The sequence below is a fragment of the Taudactylus pleione genome, unplaced genomic scaffold, assembly GCF_031769625.1.
Source record: "Taudactylus pleione unplaced genomic scaffold, aTauple2 ptg003505l, whole genome shotgun sequence".
Classification (NCBI taxonomy): Eukaryota; Metazoa; Chordata; class Amphibia; order Anura; family Myobatrachidae; genus Taudactylus; species Taudactylus pleione.
In genome coordinates, this window is record NW_028287850.1 from 2292838 (window position 1) to 2317502 (window position 24665).

The 24665-nt window shown below is 50.2% G+C and overlaps 1 protein-coding gene across 2 annotated transcripts in view; it reads right to left on the bottom strand.

Annotated features, from left to right (window-relative positions):
- Positions 1–24665, bottom strand: part of LRRC40 (leucine rich repeat containing 40) — a 75886-nt gene that overhangs the window by 14192 nt on the left and 37029 nt on the right. For both annotated transcript variants that reach the window (XM_088466542.1, XM_088466541.1), the window contains exons 8-11: positions 19637–19727; positions 14647–14698; positions 13976–14084; positions 12834–12941 (exon numbers count right to left, since the gene is read on the bottom strand). In XM_088466542.1, the coding sequence (XP_088322668.1) occupies positions 12834–12941; positions 13976–14084; positions 14647–14698; positions 19637–19727 (360 nt within the window). The remainder of the gene's footprint in view (positions 1–12833; positions 12942–13975; positions 14085–14646; positions 14699–19636; positions 19728–24665) is intronic.

Sequence of the window (24665 nt, forward strand, 5' to 3'; positions counted from 1 at the left end):
AAAGGGGCGAAAAGAAATGGGACTTTCAACTCAAAAGCTATTTCATGGACAGGTGTGGGCTATTCCCTCGTTATTTCATTATCAATTAAGCAGGTAAAAGGTCTGGAGTTGATTCTAGGTGTGACATTTGCATTTGGAATCAGTTGCTGTCGACTCTCAATATGAGATCCAAAGAGCTGTCACTATCAGTGAAGCAAGCCATCATTAGGCTGAAAAATCAAAACAAACTCATCAGAGAGATCGCAAAAACATTAGGTGTGGCCAAATCAACTGTTTGGAACATTCTTAAAAAGAAAGAACGCAGCGGAGAACTCAGCAACACCAAAAGACCCGGAAGACCACGGAAAACAACTGTGGTGGATGACAGAAGAATTATTTCCCTGGTGAAGAAAAACCCCTTCACAACAGTTGGCCAAATCAAGAACACTCTCCAGGAGGTAGGTGTATATGTGTCAAAGTCAACAATCAAGAGAAAAGACTTCACAAGAGTGAATATAGAGGGTTCACCACAAGATGTAAACCAGTGGTGAGCCACAAAAACAGGAAGACCAGATTAGAGTTTGCCAAACAACATCTAAAAAAGCCATTACAGTTCTGGAACAACATCCTATGGACAGATGAGACAAAGATCAACTTGTACCAGAGTGATGGGAAGAGAAGAGTATGGAGAAGGAAAGGAACTGCTCATGATCCAAAACATACCACCTCATCAGTGAAGCATGGTGGTGGTATTGTCATGGCGTGGGCATTTATGGCTGCCAATGGAACTGGTTCCCTTGTATTTATTGATGATGTGACTGCTGACAAAAGCAGCAGAATGAATTCTGAAGTGTTTCGGGCAATATTATATGCTCATATTCAGTCAAATGCTTCAAAACTCATTGGACGGCGCTTCACAGTGCAGATGGACAATGACCCGAAGCATACTGCAAAAGCAACCAAAGAGTTTTCTAAGGCTAAAAAGTGGAATGTTATGCAATGGCCAAGTCATTCCCCTGACCTGAATCGATTGAGCATGCATTTCACTTTATGAAGACAAAACTGAAGGGAAAATGCCCCAAGAACAAGCAGGAACTGAAGACATTTGCAGTAGAGGCCTGGCAGAGCATCACCAGGGATGAAACCCAGCGTCTGGTGATGTCTATGCGTTCCAGACATCAGGCTGTAATTGCCTGTAAAGGATTTGCAACAAAGTATTAAAAAGTGAAAGTTAGATTTAGGATTGTTTAGTTTGTCCCATTACTTTTGGCCCCTTAAAAAGTAGGAGGCACATATAGAAACCGTTGTAATTCCTACACCGTTCACCTGATTTGGATGTAGTTACCCTCAAATTAGATCTGAAAGTCTGCAGTTAAAGCACATCTTGTTTGTTTCAAAACCATTGTGGTGGTGAATAGAGGCCAAAATATGAAAATTCTGTTAATGTCCCAATATTTATGCACCTGACTGTATATATTAAACAAACAATAAAGGTGCTAAAAGTGCAAAAAGGAAAATGTGTTTATAATGCGATGCCCTGAAGCAGCCCAACCAAACCAATCCAGGGGACCCATGCCCCAAAAATCAACCCATAGCTGCACTGCTGTACAACATTTTTTAGGATTTACCTAGGATTGTGCTTTGTACTAAGGTGCAGTCAAAATGCCAGAATCCCTGCTTAAAACCAATGGGGGAGGGGTGCTAATCTAGGCTGAAGGCGTCTCAAACCTTCATGTGTGCATGGGAGCACACTAAATAGAGTACCGTATATACTCGAGTATAAGCAGAGTTTTTCAGCACAAAAAATGTGCTGAAAAAGTACCCCCTCGGCTTATACTCGAGTCAAGTGTAGCGCTGACCGGACGGAGTTCGGTCAGCGCTACACACTGCCAAACACACAGCCGCCGGAGCCGGCAGCTGCGTGTTTGGTGTAATCAGCAGCCGCTGAGAGTCTGTCAGACTCTCAGCGGCTGCTGCTGCTCCCACTGCGGGAGCCATCTTCCGGCTCCCGCAGTGGGTGATGGGAGACACGTCGTCATGACGACGTCTCTCCCATTCAAAGCGGCCGGAGGAGCGGACAGCGGCGGGACCAGGAGCGGGAGTTTAAGATAAGTGTTTATTTTTTTTAAATTCTTTTCACGTCTCTCTCTACTAGGGGGGGTGGGGAATACAGGGGGCACTACCAGGGGGCGATGACTACAGGGGCACTACCAGGGGGCGATTACTACAGGGGGCACTACCAAGGGGCATTATCAGGGGGCGATTACTACAGGGGCCACAACCAGGGGGAATTACTACTGGGGGCACTACCAGCTGCTGCCATTTCCCACACTAGGCTTATACTCGAGTCAGTAAGTTTTCCCAGTTTTTTTGGGTAAAAGTAGGTACCTCGGCTTATATTCAGGTCGACTTATACTCGAGTATATACGGTATATAGAAAGGGGGGCCCTAGACTGCACACCCTGAAAATATGTATAATATATATATATATATATATATATATATATATATATATAATGGGAGGTGCTACCTGTGAAGACTATTGTTGCAAACACAAGAAAAACAAGAGATATGGTAAGAACTTACCTTTGTTATCTCTGTTTCTACGAAGTCCATAGGGTCCACAGGGTTGACCTTGGGGGTATAGCTGGATCTGGATCCACGGGCACCACGCAGTTAAAGCTTTGCTGCTCCCAGGATGCACTTGGGTCCGTCCTCCTCTATACCCCGCCCCGGCCACAGGCACCTCAGTTGGTAAGCAGCTAAGGCCGGAGGAGGAGACTAAACAGAGAGAAGGAAGACTGGAACACACAAGAAACCATACTCACAGAAATGGGAGACGGAAAACCGGTGACCAGCCACACAGCCCATTTGAAGCCAGGTGCGTCAGGGCGGGCGCCCTGTGGACCCTATGGACTTCGTAGAAACAGAGATAACAAAGGTAAGTTCTTACCATATCTCTTGTTTTCTACTTCAGGGTCCATAGGGGGTCCACAGGGTTGACCTTGGGGATGTCCCAAAGCAGTTCAACTAAGGGCGGGGACGCTCCTGTGCTGAAAGGAGTACCCGGCGCCCAAAGGATGCATCCTGAGAGGCGAAGGTGTCAAACGCATAAAACCTCAAAAACGTCTGAATTGAAGACCAAGTAGCCGCCTTACACAGCTGAACAGCGGAGGCGCCACGTCTAGCAGCCCAAGAGGGACCCACAGAACGAGTGGAATGAGCCTTAACAGAGGCTGGCACAGGTAAACCCTCCTGCGCATAAGCCTCACAAATAACTGAACGAAGCCAACAGGCTAACGTTTGCTTGTTGGCAGGCCAACCCCTCTTGTGAAAACCGAAAAGGACAAACAAAGAATCCGACTTCCTAACCGAAGCAGTCCGGTCCACATAGATTCTAAGTGCCCGGACCACATCCAAGGAAGCCTCACCAGCAGAAAGATCAGGTGACTGAAAAGCTGGCACAACAAGTTCCTGATTAATGTGGAACTTTGAAACCACTTTGGGCAAAAACTCAGGACGCGTGCGGAGCACTGCCCTGTCCTGGTGAAAAATCAGAAAAGGAGGGCGACAGGAAAGCGCCCCCAATTCTGAAACCCTCCTGGCCGAAGCAATTGCCAGGAGAAAAATGGTCTTAAACGTCAGCCACTTGAGCTCCACCGACTCAAGCGGCTCAAAAGGAGGACCCTGCAAGACCCTCAGTACCACCGTCAAGTCCCACGGAGCCACCGGAGGCACGAAGGGAGGCTGGATCCTGAGAACACCTTGGAAAAAGGTGTAAACATCTGGCAGTGTAGCAATCCGTCGCTGAAACCACACGGACAAAGCAGACACATGAACCTTCAGAGAGGCCAGGCGTAAGCCGAGGTCCAAACCCGATTGAAGAAATTCCAAGATTCTGGAAACCCGGAACACCTGCGGATCATAGTTTCTGGATTCACACCACTGAAAATAAGTGCGCCACACCCTGTGGTAAATCCGCGCGGAGGCAGGCTTGCGTGCCCTAAGCATGGTACCAATCACTGAACTGGAGAAACCCCTAGACCTTAAGACGGCTGTCTCAAGAGCCACGCCGTCAAAGACAACCGACCCAGATCCGGGTAAAGGCAGGGCCCCTGAGACAACAGGTCCCGACGCTGAGGAAGAAGGTACGGAGCGTCGATGGAGAGGCACCTCAGATCGGAGTACCAAGGACGTCTGGGCCACGCCGGCGCCACCAGCACGAGCGTGCCGCCGTCCTGCTTGAATTTCCGCAGAACCCGAGGAAGTAAGGATATCGGAGGAAACAGATACGCCAGGTGAAACGTCCATTTCACCGACAGAGCGTCTACCAGACAGGCGCCTGCGTCTCTTGTCCTTGACCCGTAAACGGGCAACTTGTGATTGTGACGGGAGGCCATCAAGTCCAGCTCCGGCAGCCCCCACCTGTCCACGAGTAGCTGAAACACCTCTGGGTGAAGCGACCATTCCCCGGGATGCACATCGTGACGGCTGAGGAAGTCCGCCTCCCAATTGAGGACTCCGGGAATGAAGACTGCCGAGATCGCTGGAACGTGACACTCTGCCCAAGCAAGAATGCGAGACACCTCCGACATTGCTGCCCGACTGCGAGTTCCCCCTTGGTGGTTGATGTACGCCACCGTGGTGGCGTTGTCGGACTGCACCTGAACCGCCCTTCCGTGAAGAGCGGGGACGGACGACTGCAGGGCCCTGTACACAGCCCGCAGTTCCAGGATGTTGATGGGGAGAAGTGCTTCTTCCGCAGACCAACGACCCTGAAGCGATAATGAGCCGGTCACTGCCCCCCAACCCCGAAGACTGGCATCCGTCGTGAGCAGGACCCAGTCCGGGATCCAAAAGGGGCGCCCCTCGACCAGATGCACCGTCTGAAGCCACCAAGCCAAAGACTGCCGAACCTCCGCGGACAACACCAGCATCTGAGAGCGGATCCGGTGAGGTAACCCGTTCCATTCCGATAGAATCAGCCCCTGCAGGGGCCGGGAATGGAACTGGGCAAATTCCACCATGTCGAATGTCGACACCATGGACCCCAGAACTCTCATAGCTGAATGGACCGACAGGCGGCAACTGCTCAGGCAACTGTGTATCCGCAGCTGCAGGGAGGAGACCTTCTCTGGAGTCAGGAAAATCCGCTGCTGACGAGAATCCAGCAGGGCTCCCAAATGAACCATCCGCTGTGATGGAATCAGGGAGGACTTCTTTCAGTTTATCAACCACCCGTGTGCTTGAAGACAAGCAATTGTCAGGTGGAGATGTCGAAGAAGCACCTCCGGGGAGCTCGCCAGCAGCAGAAGATCGTCCAGGTACGGCAACAGACGTAGACCCTGACCCCGAAGGTGGGCAGCCATAACCGCCATCACCTTGGTGAACACCCTCGGAGCCGCGGAAAGGCCAAAAGGCAACGCCCGAAATTGGTAGTGATGGTTCAGGATAGCAAACCTCAGATACCGCTGATGTGCCGGTGCTATGGGCACATGGAGATAGGCGTCCTGGATATCGAGGGAGACCATATAATCCCCGGGTTCCATCGCCAGAATGATGGAACGTAACGTTTCCATCCTGAACCTGGGAACTCTGAGGTATCTGTTCAGAGACTTCAAATTCAGGATAGGGCGATGAGAACCATTGGGTTTCTGTACCAGAAACAGAGTAGAATAGTACCCCGTCCCGCGCTGAGACTGCGGAACGGGAACAATGACCCCTGCTTGTAGCAAGGATTCTATAGCTACCTGAATCTGACCCGCTTTGGTCTTGTCCAGAGAAGGACTCGTACAGAAAAACTGGTGGGGCGGCCTGAACCGAAAAGACAGGGCGTACCCCTGAGAGACTACTTCTCGAACCCAGGCATCCGTGGTGGTATTGTGCCAACACTGGGCGAATTGGAGAAGTCGGCCTCCCACTCTGGGGTCCCCCAGAGAGAGGCCCGTCCCATCAGGCAGCAGGCTTATCCTCCTGCTTGGAAGAAGGGCGCCGAGCACTCCATGCCTGCTTCTTGGGCTTGGGTGCGGCCTTGGTCGCCGAATGTCTCGGGAAGGACTGGCCCTTGGCCTTACCCTGAACCCGAAAGGACCGAAAGGCAGAGCTCCTCACTTTAGCCGGCGCAGAGGCCGAAGGGAGAAAAGCCGACTTGGACTTAGCCAAAGTATCCACTATTCTGTCCAAATCCGGACCAAATAGTAAATCACCATTAAAAGGCAAGGCCTCCAGACCCTTTTTTGAATCTGCATCAGCCCTCCAGGACCTCAGCCACAGGGAGCGCCGAGCAGATACCGCTGCAGCCGACACCCGAGAAGTGAGCAGGCTGGCATCCAAAGACGCTTCCCCAATATAGGAAGCTGCATCCCGCATCTGTCCCACTAACGCTCTCTGGATATCCGGAGCCTCATCAGGAAAGGTATCCTCCAAGGCATTGGCCCATGCCTCAATGGCTTTAGCCACCCAGGAGATAGCCATGGACGGGCGAGCCACCGCCCCGGAAAGAGAATAAATGGACTTTAAACAAGTCTCCACCTTCCTGTCCGTGGGATCCTTCAAAGAGGAGATAGACGGCAATGGCAACGTCGCGCTTTTGATCAAGCGGGTAACGTGGGAAACCACCGCCGGCGGAGTTTCCCATTTCCTGCAATGAGCTTCAGGAAAAGGATAGTTCGCCGCCAACCTCTTCTGTGGATGGAACCTCTTACTAGGTAATTGCCAGGCCGCCGCCATATGATCCTATAATTGATCAGACAGGGGGCTCAGTTGAGGTCACCTTGGCCTTTTTAAAGGTAGGAAACTTCGACCTAGGAGCCGGCGCATCATCCTCAACATGTAGGATAGCCCGCACCGCCCTAACTAAGGCTGGAACATTAATGGAGGACTTAGCTTCCACCTCCTGCCCCATGACATCAGAGTCAGAGTCCTCATGAATTTCTCCATCATCTGAGGACACTTCCGAGTCCGACAACTGCGCAGCTAGTGAACTCACAACCGGACGTTTAGACACCCTTGGTGGCACATCACCTTGCAACATGGACTGAAACGCCGAGGATGAAGCCGCCAGACTCTGTACGGAGCTGGATAGAACATCCACCCAAGGCGGAGGAGCCGTCGGAGCAAAACTCTGCAAAGGCACTACAGACTGACACGTCCCTGGGGAAGACTGCACATACACAGGCAGTCCCGAGTAAGGACCCACAGTCTGGGCCCCGGGGGAAGACCGCAACATTTGTGGAACCCTCGGGGAATGGGGGATGGTGGGCTGCGGTAACGCCCTAGAAGGGACCGCTGATGGGACCGATAACCGGTCCGCAATAGACGCCAGCACCTGTGAAAACATCGCCCAAGGAGGGTCCTGTGATACAGGGGGGTTGGAGGGGCCCGGTACCAGCTGGCACCGCCCGCACAGACCATCCTGAGATAAGTCCTCCCCATCAACTCCAGCAGCACAGCGTCTGCAGGAAAATAGCACAGGAGCCACAGAGCGCTCAGTCTCCTCATCAGACATGATACCATAAATCACAAGAAACAGGTATCACCAGAGGAATTACGGTTTTAACACCCGCGCACTCACCAGTATGCGACACAACAGCCCAGATATGGTACTGTGTAGCACACAACAGTATGTGACTGACCCCACAAATACGTGTTTTATATAAGTGAGGGTCTCAGAAAAACGCCCTTCCCCCACACACCTGCCGGGCCGTAGGAGAAGGAAAAGGATAGGTATAAGCTGACAGTAAAGGAGAATAAGTCACAGACAGGCAGCACTAGCAATAGTCACATACAATGCAGAAAAGTTATACTCACTGCACCTTCCGCTACAATCAACCGCCCAGATTCAGTGTCTGGGAGGGCTATAGCGCTGTGTACACTGTCCTTTAGCAGGGGAGAGGTACACAGGGGGACCGGTCCACTTGATACCGCCTGGGAGTCTGCGATGTGCCAGTAAAGATGGCTGCCGGAGACCTCAGAGGAGGAGTGGCCGAGAGATAAGAGCAGCTCAGCGACGCCAGACTCCTAGTTGAAAGGCGCGCTGAGCTGAGGGGAGGAGCCGCTAGACAGGGAAGGCTGCCTCCCCTGGCTAGCAATTAACCCCCGGGTTGCCGGTCCCGCTACCAGCCTGATACCCTGGTGGTCTAGCGGACACGCGGGGTATTCCTCAATTGAGGGGGAGCCCGCCGCCGCCGCTAGCGCCTCCGGTCTGTCCCCAGAGACCGGAGGCTCCTGACTGCATTGAAGTATCCGCGGGCCGCCGCACGCGGCGACCCGCGGCTTACCTGATCCCCGTCCGTCCGGCAGCAGTCAAGGGAGTCCCCAGAGCCCGGCTAGTACAGGCTCTGGGGTCCCGCCGCGATCCCCAGAGCTGTACTGGCGTCGCGGCGCCAGCGGGGAGAAGGAGCGGCAGCGTGGACGTCCTAAAGGACAGTCTGATGCTGTCGCTCTGATAGTGTAAAAAAAATAAATAAATAAAAAATTTCTCTTTTAAAATAAAGCTTAGGGGCTGCTCCTGCAGCCCCACTGCAACAGGGTGACCCAACTCCGGCCGGGCACCAACTAAAACTGAGGTGCCTGTGGCCGGGGCGGGGTATAGAGGAGGACGGACCCAAGTGCATCCTGGGAGCAGCAAAGCTTTAACTGCGTGGTGCCCGTGGATCCAGATCCAGCTATACCCCCAAGGTCAACCCTGTGGACCCCCTATGGACCCTGAAGTAGAAAGAAAGTACAAGTGCACAACTCCAACCTTACTAATTATATATAATACATTATGCAATAGAATTTTGCAATACATAGAGGTTTTAGCATAATCATGGCTGCTCTTATCTATCTTACACTTTCTTACACTTCACCTTCTCTCATTAGAGTGATGCCCTGGGATGGCTCAGCTGGGCCTGTTTGGGGTGTCCTGTGCTCTGGATTTCATCCCCAGTAGGTTAGGGACCTACCCTCAGGGGTTACCTGGGCGTGGTGGGTAGGCCCATAACCATGGCCATGATTATGCTAAAACCTCTATGTATTGCAAAATTCTATTGCATAATGTATTATATATAATTAGTAAGGTTGGAGTTGTGCACTTGTACTATCTTTTCTTGTGTTTGCAACAATAGTCTCCACAGGTAGCACCTCCCATTATATATATATTATATTATATATATTCAGGGTGTGCAGTCTAGGGCCCACCTTTCTATATAACTTGGATTTTTAACAGTAAGAATGGTGGTATTCGTATGCTAAATGAGTAATTGAGAAATGATGGAGATTTTAACCTTCTTGGTAATATAAGACCAACTAAATGGCTATGTGGTGTGTTATATTAACGTGGTCTAAATGTCATTTAACGAGTCAACAATGGGATTTTCAATGTAAACCTAACCGCAGTGTAACCCTAGCAGCAGCCTAACCCTAACATCATGTGTCGACCGCTTGCCAAGCACAGTGCGAACTATAATGAATGGCGACGGGTTACTAATAATTATAGCGCACACATATTCCGCAGCGCTTTAGGGAATATTTAGCCATTTACATCAGTCCCTGCCCCATTTTAGCTTACACTCTATATTCCCTGCCACATGAAGACTAGGGTTCATTGTCTTGTCATGAGCCAATTAACCTAGCAGAGTATAGTTTAGGATTGTAGGAGGAAACCTGAGAGCCCAGAGGAAACAGATACGGAAGAAAATACAAACTCCACATAGTTAAGGTCTTGGTGGGAACTGAACACAAGACCTCAGCGCTGTGAGGCAGTAATGCTAACTCTTACAGCAAACATGCTGCCGACAATATATAAATAAGCTACTTTTATGTCCAAATTCATTACCCAGACTCTGTGCTTTTATTAGTAAGCGCCACACTTAAAAGCCATAGGGCCTGATTCAGACCCGTTCACTAGATGCGATCGCTCGCATCCAGCGTATGCAAATTTTTCAAAGTGATGTCATGGGAAGCGAGCGCTAAGGCATAAGCACACCCCCACTTTAGCTGTGCGAGCAATCGCTCTGTGTATGCAGACACCCACTAGCGTATGTAGAGACGCCCACTAGCGCACGTCATCTCCAGGAAGTGTATTAAAACATTGGTACATCGAGCACCATCGGTAGTGAACGCAGCACTCGCGGTACCTTACCCTGCCGCAAGCACTGCGAGGACTTCAGTGTAAAAAACAGGCATGTGATGTGTACTATGACGCTGCCTGTTAATTATGCACGCCTTAAAAACGGCATTGAAACACCCTGGCACGCCTGCATTCGCACCGTCACTCGCCCGTTATTAGTGTCCTGCCCCTGTTACCACCCACAAACGGCCTCTCCTGTCACTCATTTCACTGGGCTGTCTTTGCTAAGCGAGCGACCAGCCTGCGACCGCACAGAGTAGTTCGTGCAAGCGCAGAACGAAGGTGCGCATGCGCAAAATATCGGGTCACTTGAGAGCGCACAGCGCTAGTGAACGGGTCTGAATCAGGCCCATAGTCCTCTGTGGACACAAAGGGTAAGCTTTGCAAATACATCCCTGTGTAGCTGACTGCTTAGCGGCACAGAGATAAATCAGATTATGCATCCTCAGGGGTCAATCATAGGCTGTCCCCCCTCTACCTCTGGCTGCCATTGCAGAGAAATCTAGCCGACATTAGCAGTTCTACAAGAACGAGCTATGCGTGTTTCATTTAGTTCAAACTATATTATCAGGGTTTAAAAGCAACAGTGGAGGTTAGACATAGGCAGAGGACTACATATGCTCAGATCTCAAAGATGAAGAATTGGATGTAAAGGAGTAGATGCACTAATATAGAGTGTATCCAACAGCTGTAAAGCTGGGTACACACCTAAAGATTTTCTGTCCAACCATCCAACTAGTTGATTGGTTGGAATGAAAATCTGGTAACGTATGGGAGTAACTGATGATCAGCAATTTGCTCCTAAATGCCAGAAAACAGATGAAAATGGTCGGTCAGACAAGTTTGTTAAATGTTTGATCTAAACAATTTGTTCAAACAACATGTTTTGTCCATTTTCCGGAATTTGGGAGCAAATTGCTGATTGTCATTTGCTTTCATACCTTACCAGATTTTCATTCCAACCAATCAACTAGTTGGATGGTTGGACAGAAAATCTTTACGTATGTGTGCAACTTAACATATTGGATACAGTTTCAGTTTATTTTGCATACTTAACTCTAAATAAAGAGGTCGTAACCATTAATCACTGTGTGACAATACTTTGTAAGGAATATCTTAGACCAATGTGAGAAATGTCTCCAATGAATGATCTACTGCTGGTCTCTGAAACGGTCTCACCTACGGTGCCTGTTTAGTAGTTAATGCTGCAGTTACAGTCTTTGCCAATGACTGTACCACGGATCCCCAACACTGGCTGCCTACTATATTTATTTTTAAATGAAAACTAGAACTTTACTGATCCAGTGGTGAATCTCCAGGTCAATCTGCAGGTTGGGTGGGGTATTCCGGCGATCGGGATGCCGACAGTAATAATATCGACAACGGCATCCCGACAGTCAGAATCCTGACGCCCAAAGGTAAGTTGCCTAACCCTCCCCCTAAATCACCTTTCCCGCAGACCAACCCTAATCCTAACCTTCCCATCCCGCAGCCTAACCCTTACCACTCCCTGAAAACGGGGTGGACACGCCCCCGTTTCCGGGAATGCCGGCCGACCCGGTCCCTGCACCACCCCTTAAACGCCTCCCCCTGTCAATCAGGCAGAGGCATCGAAAAGGCTTAGTCCGATTACGCAGGACCCATTCTGCACATTCGCGAGAATGGGTCCTGCGCACTAATAATCGGGAATCTTGCGTGCAACGCTGAATCAGCCCCTATGTCTGTAGTGACATTCAATGTTATATGTGCAGGGAGAAAATAATTTATATCACCGCAATCATTGACCAAGGTGTGAGATTTGCTCTGTCCTGTTTCATTTAGTAAATGTCTCCCACAAGCCTGCAAAGCAGTGTCTGTGGTCACACTTCTTTCAGCCACACGAAAGTGACAAAGGTAATTAGGGTTGATATCCCCTCACAAATCAAGCAACAATGGAAAAATGGAACCGTTTAAATTAATGTATGGGACATCCAAAAATGGTAGCTTTGGCCCTAAGGGGTCTATTTACTAAGCAGTGTTAGGCGACAGAGTGAAAAGTGATAAGGTGCCAGTCAATCAGCTCCCAACTGTCATTTTTCGAACACAGCCTGTGAGATGACAGTTAGGAGCTGATTGGCTGGTACCTTATCACTTTTCACTCTGTCGCCTAACACTGCTTAGTAAATAGACTCCTAAGTGATGTATACAATCTTTCCCATGTGCAATTTTTCAGGTGTATTCCCAAAGCTGCAAATGTAGGTGCATCCCTCTTTTACAGGGGTGTTCAACTTGAATGTGCATAGTTTCAGAGTAGCAGAAAGGGGTCACATTTACTGCAATCCGTAAATGACACTAAGTGACCCACCGGCTGTTTGGATTGATGGATTCATAAATAGGGACAGGGACTGTGATGTCCCAGCAGCTCAAATGACTGCAGGATCAGCTTTCTGACTTGCATGTTCTTTAACGATGCTCACATGAATAGACCTAAACTACATATACAGCACTAACATCTTACAATAAAATGCTTTTGATATTCAATTAGTGTGCAGGGCTACATTTTACCAATATAAAAATAAATGTGCTTCTTGTTATATATGAGGGAGACAGCGAAATCCTTCGAAAGAGGACAAGTACCCCATAGCAACCAATCAGCTTCTAGTTATCACTTATCCTATAAAATGAAAGCTTGGATCTAATTGGTTGCTATGGGCACATCTCCCCGTCCCTGTAAAGTGCACAGTGCCGAGCTGACATTTCTTACCTTACAGGAACCTCCGTTAGCTGATTTTTGCTGAAATTTACAATTGTGATAGGGGAAGTCCCAACTGCATTGAAAACACCCTCGGGAATGACGGGCGCCTGCTTATCACTGGGGGAATGGAGGCAAAAAAAACCATGAATGACAATGGGACCATTACATTTTTTTCAATCCTACGGCCTAACTAATATTAAAGAATAATTAAGTAACATGAGATTGTAAAACACACACAGTGGTGTATATACAGTACTAAAGTGAGAGTTTTTAGAAGTGGAGATGTTCCCCATAGCAACCAGATTTTAGCTATTATCTTCTAGAAGGTGCTAGTTAAATGTCAAGTAGAATCTGATTGGTTGCTATGGGCAACATCTCCACTTCTAAAAACTCTCACTTTAGTAAATATACAGTCTTCGTTTTCACAAGCTAATAAACCTTCATGTATGATATTGGATAAATACAGCCATTTACCTTCAGAAGCACACATACAGTTTGTTGATGCTTCTATTATACATTAAATGAATGGGGCGAGTAACCATGTGAACACAGAGCATGTGTGAGCCCAGGAACACTTGTGTTTACTGCTCCTTTATACATCTCACACTTACTTATTCTTGTCTCTGATTGGCTGCAAATAGCTTATATATGGACATCGCACATATACACAGACCTAATGATACCTGTACAAGCGTATAAGCTCATTAAATCAAAGTCACCGCTCTCACTTCAGCTTTGGGATGGAGTCATAATCCCGGCTGTCGAAATGCCGGCGCCGGAATCCGCACGCCAGTCAGAATCCCGGAGCCGGCATCCAGACAGTAAATAGAGGGGTTAGGGTTAGGCACTAGAGGGAGAAGGTTAGGTTTAGGCTGCAGGGGGGGGGAGAGGGGGACGTTAGGTTTGGACAGCGGCATGGGAGGGTTAGGGAGAGGGTTAGGATACTTACCGACAGGTATCGGACTCCTAACCCTGTCGGGATGCCGGTGTCGGCATTCTGACCGCCGCCATCCCATACCTCAGCTTTACACGTATAAGAAAGCAGACAGTGTCTGTTTAACCCCATGGTGACTGAGACGTATTAGACGGTACCGCATATCTAAAATTAGGTGCTAAAGACGTGACAGAAACCGGAAGCATACTTCTCGTACCTGTACTCTAAGGTCTTTAATGTAGTGATGGCGTGCGTATTAACAAGGGAGTCACTAGGCAGCGTCATGGCTGTAACCACAGGACCCTCTTTCTGTTCAGTCTTCGGGTCTACAAAGGAAACAACAGTCTATAGATTTATCCGGTGGATGCGGCAACGTCACGATAAATACACTAAAATGATATATTCAGGGTGTTTATAAAAAAAAAAATGGTGAAAAACTTAAAAGATAAAATAAAGCAAAACGTCAATAGTGCACATTTATAACGCAAATCCGGGAATTTACCAATAATGTTTTTTTACAATATATGAAATATATGGAGGCCTTAGGTTTGCTCTGGGACAAGTTAATGGATAATTATAGATCAGAAATCTGATCTATAACTATCTGACAGTACTCTCCTAATACAAGTGATGATAGCACAACTCTCCTGTTGTACAGAATATATACCTTAGTTATATACAATCTATACAGATATGTAACAAATCCAACAGTGATCCACAGATCATGTATGAAAGGGTCTGTGCTCTCCTATGGGAATACCACACATATGCTGTAAGCAGGTTAGGGCTTCTGACACATCTTACGTATATATACTGCTCTCATTAGACCCAGAACTCAGGTGCCTCTGTTTTATGGAGCAAGGCTTGCTTTATTACACTATTAATTACCTGGAACTTGAATTCTGCTCCTTAAAAACTTCAGTAATTCCTGAGTACCTTTCTAAGGGGACAGAAACAAAGTAATTATATTCTAAATCACAATTGTATTACATGAATTACAAAAGTGATAAGACTCAGTATAACCCTATTCATGTACAGTACATATAGTCGCCAGCAGTCAGACAAGTCGTGTATGTATAGGAAAACAAGAGATATGGTAAGAACTTACCTTTGTTATCTCTGTTTCTACGAAGTCCATAGGGTTGACCTTGGGGTATAGGTTGGGAACCAAATCCGGGCACCACGCAGTTAAAGCTTTTAGCTCCCAGGATGCACTGGGTCCACTCTCCCTATAACCCCACCCCCAAGCCAGAGGCACCTCAGTTTGTAAGTAGCCAAAGGCCGGAGGAGGAGAGAAAAAGAGAGAGAAAACTGGAACACTCAATAACCATACTCACCGAAATGGGAGACGGAAAACCGGTGACCAGCCACACAGCCCATATGAAGCCAGGTGCGTCAGGGCGGGCGCCCTGTGGACCCTATGGACTTCGTAGAAACAGAGATAACAAAGGTAAGTTCTTACCATATCTCTTGTTTTCTACTTCAGGGTCCATAGGGGGTCCACAGGGTTGACCTTGGGGATGTCCCAAAGCAGTTCAACCAAGGGTGGGGACGCTCCTGTGCTGAGGGGAGAATCCGTCGCCAAAAAGGAAGCATCCTGAGAGGCAAAGGAAACCAATGCCTAGAACCTTAAAAAGGTGTGGACAGAAGACCACGTGGCCACCTAGTAAGGTAAAACAGCCGAGGCGCCACAGCGAGCCGCACACATGGCCCGAGAAAAAACAAGCATCAACAACAGGAAGGCCTACCCATGGGTAGGCCCCTGAGGAAGACCTACGAGGCCATCCAGCCAACATTTGGTTATAGGCCGGCCATCCTTTCCTGTGAAAACCAGAAATCTCAGACCACCAATAAGGAGTCCGATTTCCGTAAGGAACCTGAACGGATCACAAAAATCCAAAGAGGCCAGACCACAGTCAATGAGGCCACACCAGCCGAGAGGACTGGGGACAGAATGGCCGTACCATAAGTTCCAGAACAATATGGAACCTGAAAACCACTAAGAAGCAACACAGGGCGAGAGCAACTCCCACCCTGACATGATGCCCTCCAGAAGAGGGAGCCACATGATAACGCTCCCAATTCAGACACTCTCCTGGTTGATATAAACACCCTGAGAGAAAGAGAGAGCCTAAGCAATAGACCATGTAATGGCTATCACAACCAGCGGTTCCATTGACTGTCCCCGGAGGTAACGAAGAACCACTACTTACTCCCCAGGAGTCCCTAGGGAGGACAAATGGAGGCATAATCAAGAAAACACTCCAAAGGATGAACTGGATACCAGAGTGGAGCAATTCCATATCTTAACCATACTGACAGTGTAGAGATCCGCACTGTCAGGAAGACCAGGCCAAGTGTGAAACCCAAGCCAGCCGGAAGGAATGCCAGAATATCTGGAAATCCTGGACACCGGAGGATTGTATCGACAGGTACAATACCATAAGATTTATGGCTGCCACAGTTTGTGGTAGGTCCCAGCAAAAGCTGATCCATGTGCTCTAATCATTCCAACGATGACAAAGCCAGGGAAGCCGTAAGACCACTGTAAGGACACAGTCAAAGACAAACGACCCAGGTCCAAGGCAAAACCAAAGACCCTGAGACAACAGGTCCGGGCAGTGAAGCATCAGGGATGGAGTATCAATGTAGAGACTCCGAAGATCCAAGTACCCCTGACATCTGGGGCAATCAGGAGCCACCAGCAGGAAAGCATCTCCGTCTCGATTGAAAACACTTCCAAAGACCTTGAGGAAGAAGGGAGACCGGAGAACACAGGTACACAAAGTGGAAGGACCACTTCACCGACAAAGAGTCGCTGAAGGTTGCTTCAGAATCCCCAAAGCTGAACTGTAACACCATAGTGTGATAAAGTCAGAAGGCCATGAGGGTCACCTCAGGGGGGCCCCCCCTGCTCACCAGGAGATGAAACCTCTCTTGGGGAAGAGACTAGTCCCCGGGATGCACGTCGTGACGGCTGAGGACTCCTGCTTCCCAATGGAGAGCTCCTGAAATGAACGCTGCCGAGATGGTCGGGAGGAGACCCTCGGACTATGTCCGAATATGTGACATACCTGTCATTGCCACCCAACGAACAGTGTTGCTAAAAAGGAAGCCACTGTCCTGACCCTGTCGGACTGAACCTTTTCAGGTTCACCGGGAAACAAGAGTTATGCCAGAGTAAGTTAATTGACAGGGTGGAATCGACAGACGTCCAACTGCACTGAAAAGGATTCGATCCAGACACTGTCCATAGCAAAGAAAACCCTGGACGAGATGGCCATAGCCACCCGGACAGGGACCGACTTGCCTCCGGAGAGAGCATCATCGTTTGAACAGTTATCCGACAGAAAAAACTCATTCCATCTGGAGATGAGCCAATTATGGAAAGGCCTGGAATGGAACTGAGCCCATTCCACCATGCATCCCAGAGTGTAAAGACATCTGTCGACTGCGCAGACAACCATGTACTCCTAATGGAAGAGAGGAGATTCCGTCTTACGCCAGAAGAATTCTCAGATTCTGAGAATCCAGCAGGGATCCTAGATGAAGAATACCCAGAGAGGGATGCAGGGAGGACTTTTTCCCCGTTGATTAAACGTCTGCACCCTGAAGAAGCCACAGTCATCCTGACCTGGCCGTAAAGTACCCCGGTGATCCCGCTAAGAGCAGGAGGCCGTCCAGGTACAGGAGCATTGGGATATACTGAACAGAAGAACTGTCAGAAAATCCAAAACGCTGGTAAACCCCTGTGGGGCTGAGGACAGTCCCAACAGGCAGAGCCCGAAAAATTGTAAGTGTTGCTGTGATACAGCAAACCTCAGCCCATGCTGAGGAAAGGTCTCTGTAAGTACCCGTAGGCACGCGTCCTGTATATCCAGTGATACCATAAAGTCCCCAGGTTCCAAACATCGTATGATGGAGCATAGGGATTTCCTCCTGAGCCCAGGTAGCTTTAGGAACTGGTTCAGGGAATTGAGACAGAGAATAGGCCAAAGAGGACCATTCAGCCACCGCACCAGAAAGAAAGCAGAACAACCAGTCCCTCACTGAGATAGTGGGGATGGCCTAATTAGCTCCGCTTACCGCAACAACTGCATAGCTTTCTGGATCTGTAAGGCCCTTGTAAAGAGGGCGTACCCTCCTACCCACGTAGCCGCGGCAACTTGACACTAATACCGGGCGAACTGAGAAAATCGGTATCTCCCAGTTGTAGGCCTGTCCCGTCAGGCTGAAGAGATATCCGTAGGTTCAGAAGCAGGATCGGCAATTGAGAGGATCCCGAGAAAACAAACCGCCCAAGGGGGTCGTGAAAGAGGCCGGCACCAGATGACGCCACATACAGAACCCTTTATGAGTCAAATCCTCCGCACTAACACCTGCAGCACATGACTTGCAGGATAGTAAAAATGGGTGCAGTATAACGCTCTATCTCCTGGTCAGACATATCTGACCAATCTTGGCGGAAATATTAAGCAGCGCTATACTGGTCCTGACTGATGCCAAAAATTAGCTGCAGGGACCCATTTTCAGCGTATGCAACACACAGTTCCATCTAAAATATGGCAACGTGCAGCACGCAACAGTATGTGACAAACCACACAAATATTAACAAGTATATAAATGTGAGGTCTCAGAACCACCCTAAGTACAGCTGTATTAGGGCAGATAAAGAAAAGGGATAGATATACACTGACAGGTGAGAGAATAAAGTACAGTCAGCACTAGCATAAGTCACATACAATGCAGATATATACATATATACATAAACATGTCATATAATATACTGCACTATTACACTGCATTCAACTGCCCAGATTCAGTGTCTGGGAAGGCTACAGTGCTGTGTACACTGACCTGATGGTGAGGTACGCAGGGGGACTGGACTCACTGCCATCCTGAGAGATTTCTGCTGCACCACAGAGATAAAATGGCCGCTGGAGACCTCAGAGGAAGCGTGGCCCGCGGAGGAAGCAGCTCAGCGACGCCAGACTATGGATACTGAAAGGCGCGCTGAGCTGAGGGGAGGAGCCGCTGTAACAGGGAAGGCTGCCTCCCCTGGCCGGCTATTAACCCCCGGGACGCCGGCTCCCTGCACCGATCGTTAAGTCCCTGGTGGTCTAGTGGACACACGGGGTATGGGGGGCCCGCCGCCACTGCCGGCGCCTCCGGTCTGTCCCCTGAGACCGGAGGCACAGGACTGCATTTGAAATGCGCGGATCACCGCAAGCGGTGATCCGCGACCTTACCTGCTCCCCGTGGATCCGGCAGCAGTCCTGGGCGCCCACAGAGTCCGGCTAGTACAGACTCTGGGGTCCCGCTGAGATCCCCAGATCTGTACTGGCGTCTCAGCGCCAGCGGGGTGACGGAGCGGCAGCTTAGACGTCCTATGGACAGTCCGACGCTGCCGCTCTGAAGAGTCCAAAGTCCATGGAAAAAACTTTGTCCCTAAAAAAATAAAATAAGCTTAGGGGCTGCTAATCAGCTCCCCCTGCGCTAACGGTGACCCGACTCCGGCCGGGCACCAACTTAAACTGAGGTGCCTCTGGCTTGGGGGTGGGGTTATAGGGAGAGTGGACCCAGTGCATCCTGGGAGCTAAAAGCTTTAACTGCGTGGTGCCCGGATTTGGTTCCCAACCTATACCCCAAGGTCAACCCTGTGGACCCCCTATGGACCCTGAAGTAGAAACATGAATAACATTTATCTCTGAAGTCAGTGCTCTTCCCACCAATCACGGCCGATGACAGCTGATCGGTACGTTCTATTCCTGCATGTACTATAATCTCTCCTCTGACTCACATATACAGTTAGCAATGGGGTAACACTCATCTGGGAGGAACAGCCCATAGGTTATACACAGTGCCCAACTTTACTCACGCTTAGAAGATCCCTCCGAATCCCTCTCAGGGGATTTCCTTCCAACTGGAGCGATTTTAAATTCTGAAGGCCTCCCAGGGAACTGGGTAGACTGAAAAGGTAAAAACAAATGGTCTAAAAAGTGGGGTGGTCACATGATACAGCAGGAAACACGAACATGTAAAGAGATTTTATGTATCACAAAAGTGTACAAATAAGCTTAGCTGAAATTCACTATTTTGTATTGCATTTGCTCTCTCAAGAGAGCAACATTCTCGCTACATTCCTCATATCCTGTTATGCAGAGCTAAGAATCTTATAATAAGAAAAGCTAAAGTTAGCAGTACAGAGGAATAACAAGAGATATGGTAAGAACTTACCTTTGTTATCTCTGTTTCTACGAAGTCCATAGGGTCCACAGGGTTGACCTTGGGGTATAGCTGGATCTGGATCCACGGGCACCACGCAGTTAAAGCTTTGCTGCTCCCAGGATGCACTTGGGTCCGTCCTCCTCTATACCCCGCCCCGGCCACAGGCACCTCAGTTGGTAAGCAGCACCTCAGTTGGTAAGCAGCTAAGGCCGGAGGAGGAGACTAAACAGAGAGAAGGAAGACTGGAACACACAAGAAACCATACTCACAGAAATGGGAGACGGAAAACCGGTGACCAGCCACACAGCCCATTTGAAGCCAGGTGCGTCAGGGCGGGCGCCCTGTGGACCCTATGGACTTCGTAGAAACAGAGATAACAAAGGTAAGTTCTTACCATATCTCTTGTTTTCTACTTCAGGGTCCATAGGGGGTCCACAGGGTTGACCTTGGGGATGTCCCAAAGCAGTTCAACTAAGGGCGGGGACGCTCCTGTGCTGAAAGGAGTACCCGGCGCCCAAAGGATGCATCCTGAGAGGCGAAGGTGTCAAACGCATAAAACCTCAAAAACGTCTGAATTGAAGACCAAGTAGCCGCCTTACACAGCTGAACAGCAGAGGCGCCACGTCTAGCAGCCCAAGAGGGACCCACAGAACGAGTGGAATGAGCCTTAACAGAGGCTGGCACAGGTAAACCCTCCTGCGCATAAGCCTCACAAATAACTGAACGAAGCCAACGGGCTAACGTTTGCTTGTTGGCAGGCCAACCCCTCTTGTGAAAACCGAAGAGGACAAACAAAGAATCCGACTTCCTAACCGAAGCAGTCCGGTCCACATAGATTCTAAGTGCCCGGACCACATCCAAGGAAGCCTCACCAGCCGAAAGATCAGGTGACTGAAAAGCTGGCACAACAAGTTCCTGATTAATGTGGAACTTTGAAACCACTTTGGGCAAAAACTCAGGACGCGTGCGGAGCACTGCCCTGTCCTGGTGAAAAATCAGAAAAGGAGGGCGACAGGAAAGCGCCCCCAATTCTGAAACCCTCCTGGCCGAAGCAATTGCCAGGAGAAAAATGGTCTTAAACGTCAGCCACTTGAGCTCCACCGACTCAAGCGGCTCAAAAGGAGGACCCTGCAAGACCCTCAGTACCACCGTCAAGTCCCACGGAGCCACCGGAGGCACGAAGGGAGGCTGGATCCTGAGAACACCTTGGAAAAAGGTGTAAACATCTGGCAGTGTAGCAATCCGTCGCTGAAACCACACGGACAAAGCAGACACATGAACCTTCAGAGAGGCCAGGCGTAAGCCGAGGTCCAAACCCGATTGAAGAAATCCCAAGATTCTGGAAACCCGGAACACCTGCGGATCATAGTTTCTGGATTCACACCATTGAAAATAAGTGCGCCACACCCTGTGGTAAATCCGCGCGGAGGCAGGCTTGCGTGCCCTAAGCATGGTACCAATCACTGAACTGGAGAAACCCCTAGACCTCAAGACGGCTGTCTCAAGAGCCACGCCGTCAAAGACAGCCGACCCAGATCCGGGTAAAGGCAGGGCCCCTGAGACAACAGGTCCCGACGCTGAGGAAGAAGGTACGGAGCGTCGATGGAGAGGCACCTCAGATCGGAGTACCAAGGACGTCTGGGCCACGCCGGCGCCACCAGCACGAGCGTGCCGCCGTCCTGCTTGAATTTCCGCAGAACCCGAGGAAGTAAGGATATCGGAGGAAACAGATACGCCAGGTGAAACGTCCATTTCACCGACAGAGCGTCTACCAGACAGGCGCCTGCGTCTCTTGTCCTTGACCCGTAAACGGGCAACTTGTGATTGTGACGGGAGGCCATCAAGTCCAGCTCCGGCAGCCCCCACCTGTCCACGAGTAGCTGAAACACCTCTGGGTGAAGCGACCATTCCCCGGGATGCACATCGTGACGGCTGAGGAAGTCCGCCTCCCAATTGAGGACTCCGGGAATGAAGACTGCCGAGATCGCTGGAACGTGACACTCCGCCCAAGCAAGAATGCGAGACACCTCCGACATTGCTGCCCGACTGCGAGTTCCCCCTTGGTGGTTGATGTACGCCACCGTGGTGGCGTTGTCGGACTGCACCTGAACCGCCCTTCCGTGAAGAGCGGGGCCGGACGACTGCAGGGCCCTTTACACAGCCCGCAGTTCCAGGATGTTGATGGGGAGAAGTGCTTCTTCCGCGGACCAACGACCCTGAAGCGATAATGAGCCGGTCACTGCCCCCCAACCCCGAAGACTGGCATCCGTTGTGAGCAGGACCCAGTCCGGGATCCAAAAGGGGCGCCCCTCGACCAGATGCACCGTCTGAAGCCACCAAGCCAAAGACTGCCGAACCTCCGCGGACAACACCAGCATCTGAGAGCGGATCCGGTGAGGTAACCCGTTCCATTCCGATAGAATCAGCCCCTGCAGGGGCCGGGAATGGAACTGGGCAAATTCCACCATGTCGAATGTCGACACCATGGACCCCAGAACTCTCATAGCTGAATGGATCGACAGGCGGCAACTGCTCAGGCAACTGTGTATCCGCAGCTGCAGGGAGGAGACCTTCTCTGGAGTCAGGAAAATCCGCTGCTGACGAGAATCCAGCAGGGCTCCCAAATGAACCATCCGCTGTGATGGAATCAGGGAGGACTTCTTCCAGTTTATCAACCACCCGTGTGCTTGAAGACAAGCAATGGTCAGGTGGAGATGTCGAAGAAGCACCTCCGGGGAGCTCGCCAGCAGCAGAAGATCGTCCAGGTACGGCAACAGACGTAGACCCTGACCCCGAAGGTGGGCAGCCATAACCGCCATCACCTTGGTGAACACCCTCGGAGCCGTGGAAAGGCCAAAAGGCAACGCCCGAAATTGGTAGTGATGGTTCAGGATAGCAAACCTCAGATACCGCTGATGTGCCGGTGCTATGGGCACATGGAGATAGGCGTCCTGGATATCGAGGGAGACCATATAATCCCCGGGTTCCATCGCCAGAATGATGGAACGTAACGTTTCCATCCTGAACCTGGGAACTCTGAGGTATCTGTTCAGAGACTTCAAATTCAGGATAGGGCGATGAGAACCATTGGGTTTCTGTACCAGAAACAGAGTAGAATAGTACCCCGTCCCGCGCTGAGACTGCGGAACGGGAACAATGACCCCTGCTTGTAGCAAGGATTCTATAGCTACCTGAATCTGACCAGCTTTGGTCTTGTCCAGAGAAGGACTCGTACAGAAAAACTGGTGGGGCGGCCTGAACCGAAAAGACAGGGCGTACCCCTGAGAGACTACTTCTCGAACCCAGGCATCCGTGGTGGTATTGTGCCAACACTGGGCGAATTGGAGAAGTCGGCCTCCCACTCTGGGGTCCCCCAGAGAGAGGCCCGTCCCATCAGGCAGCAGGCTTATCCTCCTGCTTGGAAGAAGGGCGCCGAGCACTCCATGCCTGCTTCTTGGGCTTGGGTGCGGCCTTGGTCGCCGAATGTCTCGGGAAGGACTGGCCCTTGGCCTTACCCTGAACCCGAAAGGACCGAAAGGCAGAGCTCCTCACTTTAGCCGGCGCAGAGGCCGAAGGGAGAAAAGCCGACTTGGACTTAGCCAAAGTATCCACTATTCTGTCCAAATCCGGACCAAATAGTAAATCACCATTAAAAGGCAAGGCCTCCAGACCCTTTTTTGAATCTGCATCAGCCCTCCAGGACCTCAGCCACAGGGAGCGCCGAGCAGATACCGCTGCAGCCGACACCCTAGAAGTGAGCAGGCTGGCATCCAAAGACGCTTCCCCAATATAGGAAGCTGCATCCCGCATCTGTCCCACTAACGCTCTCTGGATATCCGGAGCCTCATCAGGAAAGGTATCCTCCAAGGCATTGGCCCATGCCTCAATGGCTTTAGCCACCCAGGAGATAGCCATGGACGGGCGAGCCACCGCCCCGGAAAGAGAATAAATGGACTTTAAACAAGTCTCCACCTTCCTGTCCGTGGGATCCTTCAAAGAGGAGATAGACGGCAATGGCAACGTCGCGCTTTTGATCAAGCGGGTAACGTGGGAATCCACCGCCGGCGGAGTTTCCCATTTCCTGCAATGAGCTTCAGGAAAAGGATAGTTCGCCGCCAACCTCTTCTGTGGATGGAACCTCTTACTAGGTAATTGCCAGGCCGCCGCCATATGATCCGATAATTGATCAGACAGGGGGCTCAGTTGAGGTCACCTTGGCCTTTTTAAAATTAGGAAACTTCGACCTAGGAGCCGGCGCATCATCCTCAACATGTAGGATAGCCCGCACCGCCCTAACTAAGGCTGGAACATTAATGGAGGACTTAGCTTCCACCTCCTGCCCCATGACATCAGAGTCAGAGTCCTCATGGATTTCTCCATCATCTGAGGACACTTCCGAGTCCGACAACTGCGCAGCTAGTGAACTCACAACCGGACGTTTAGACACCCTTGGTGGCACATCACCTTGCAACATGGACTGAAACGCTGAGGATGAAGCCGCCAGACTCTGTACGGAGCTGGATAGAACATCCACCCAAGGCGGAGGAGCTGTCGGAGCAACACTCTGCAAAGGCACTACAGACTGACACGTCCCTGGGGAAGACTGCACATACACAGGCAGTCCCGAGTAAGGACCCACAGTCTGGGCCCCGGGGGAAGACCGCAACATTTGTGGAACC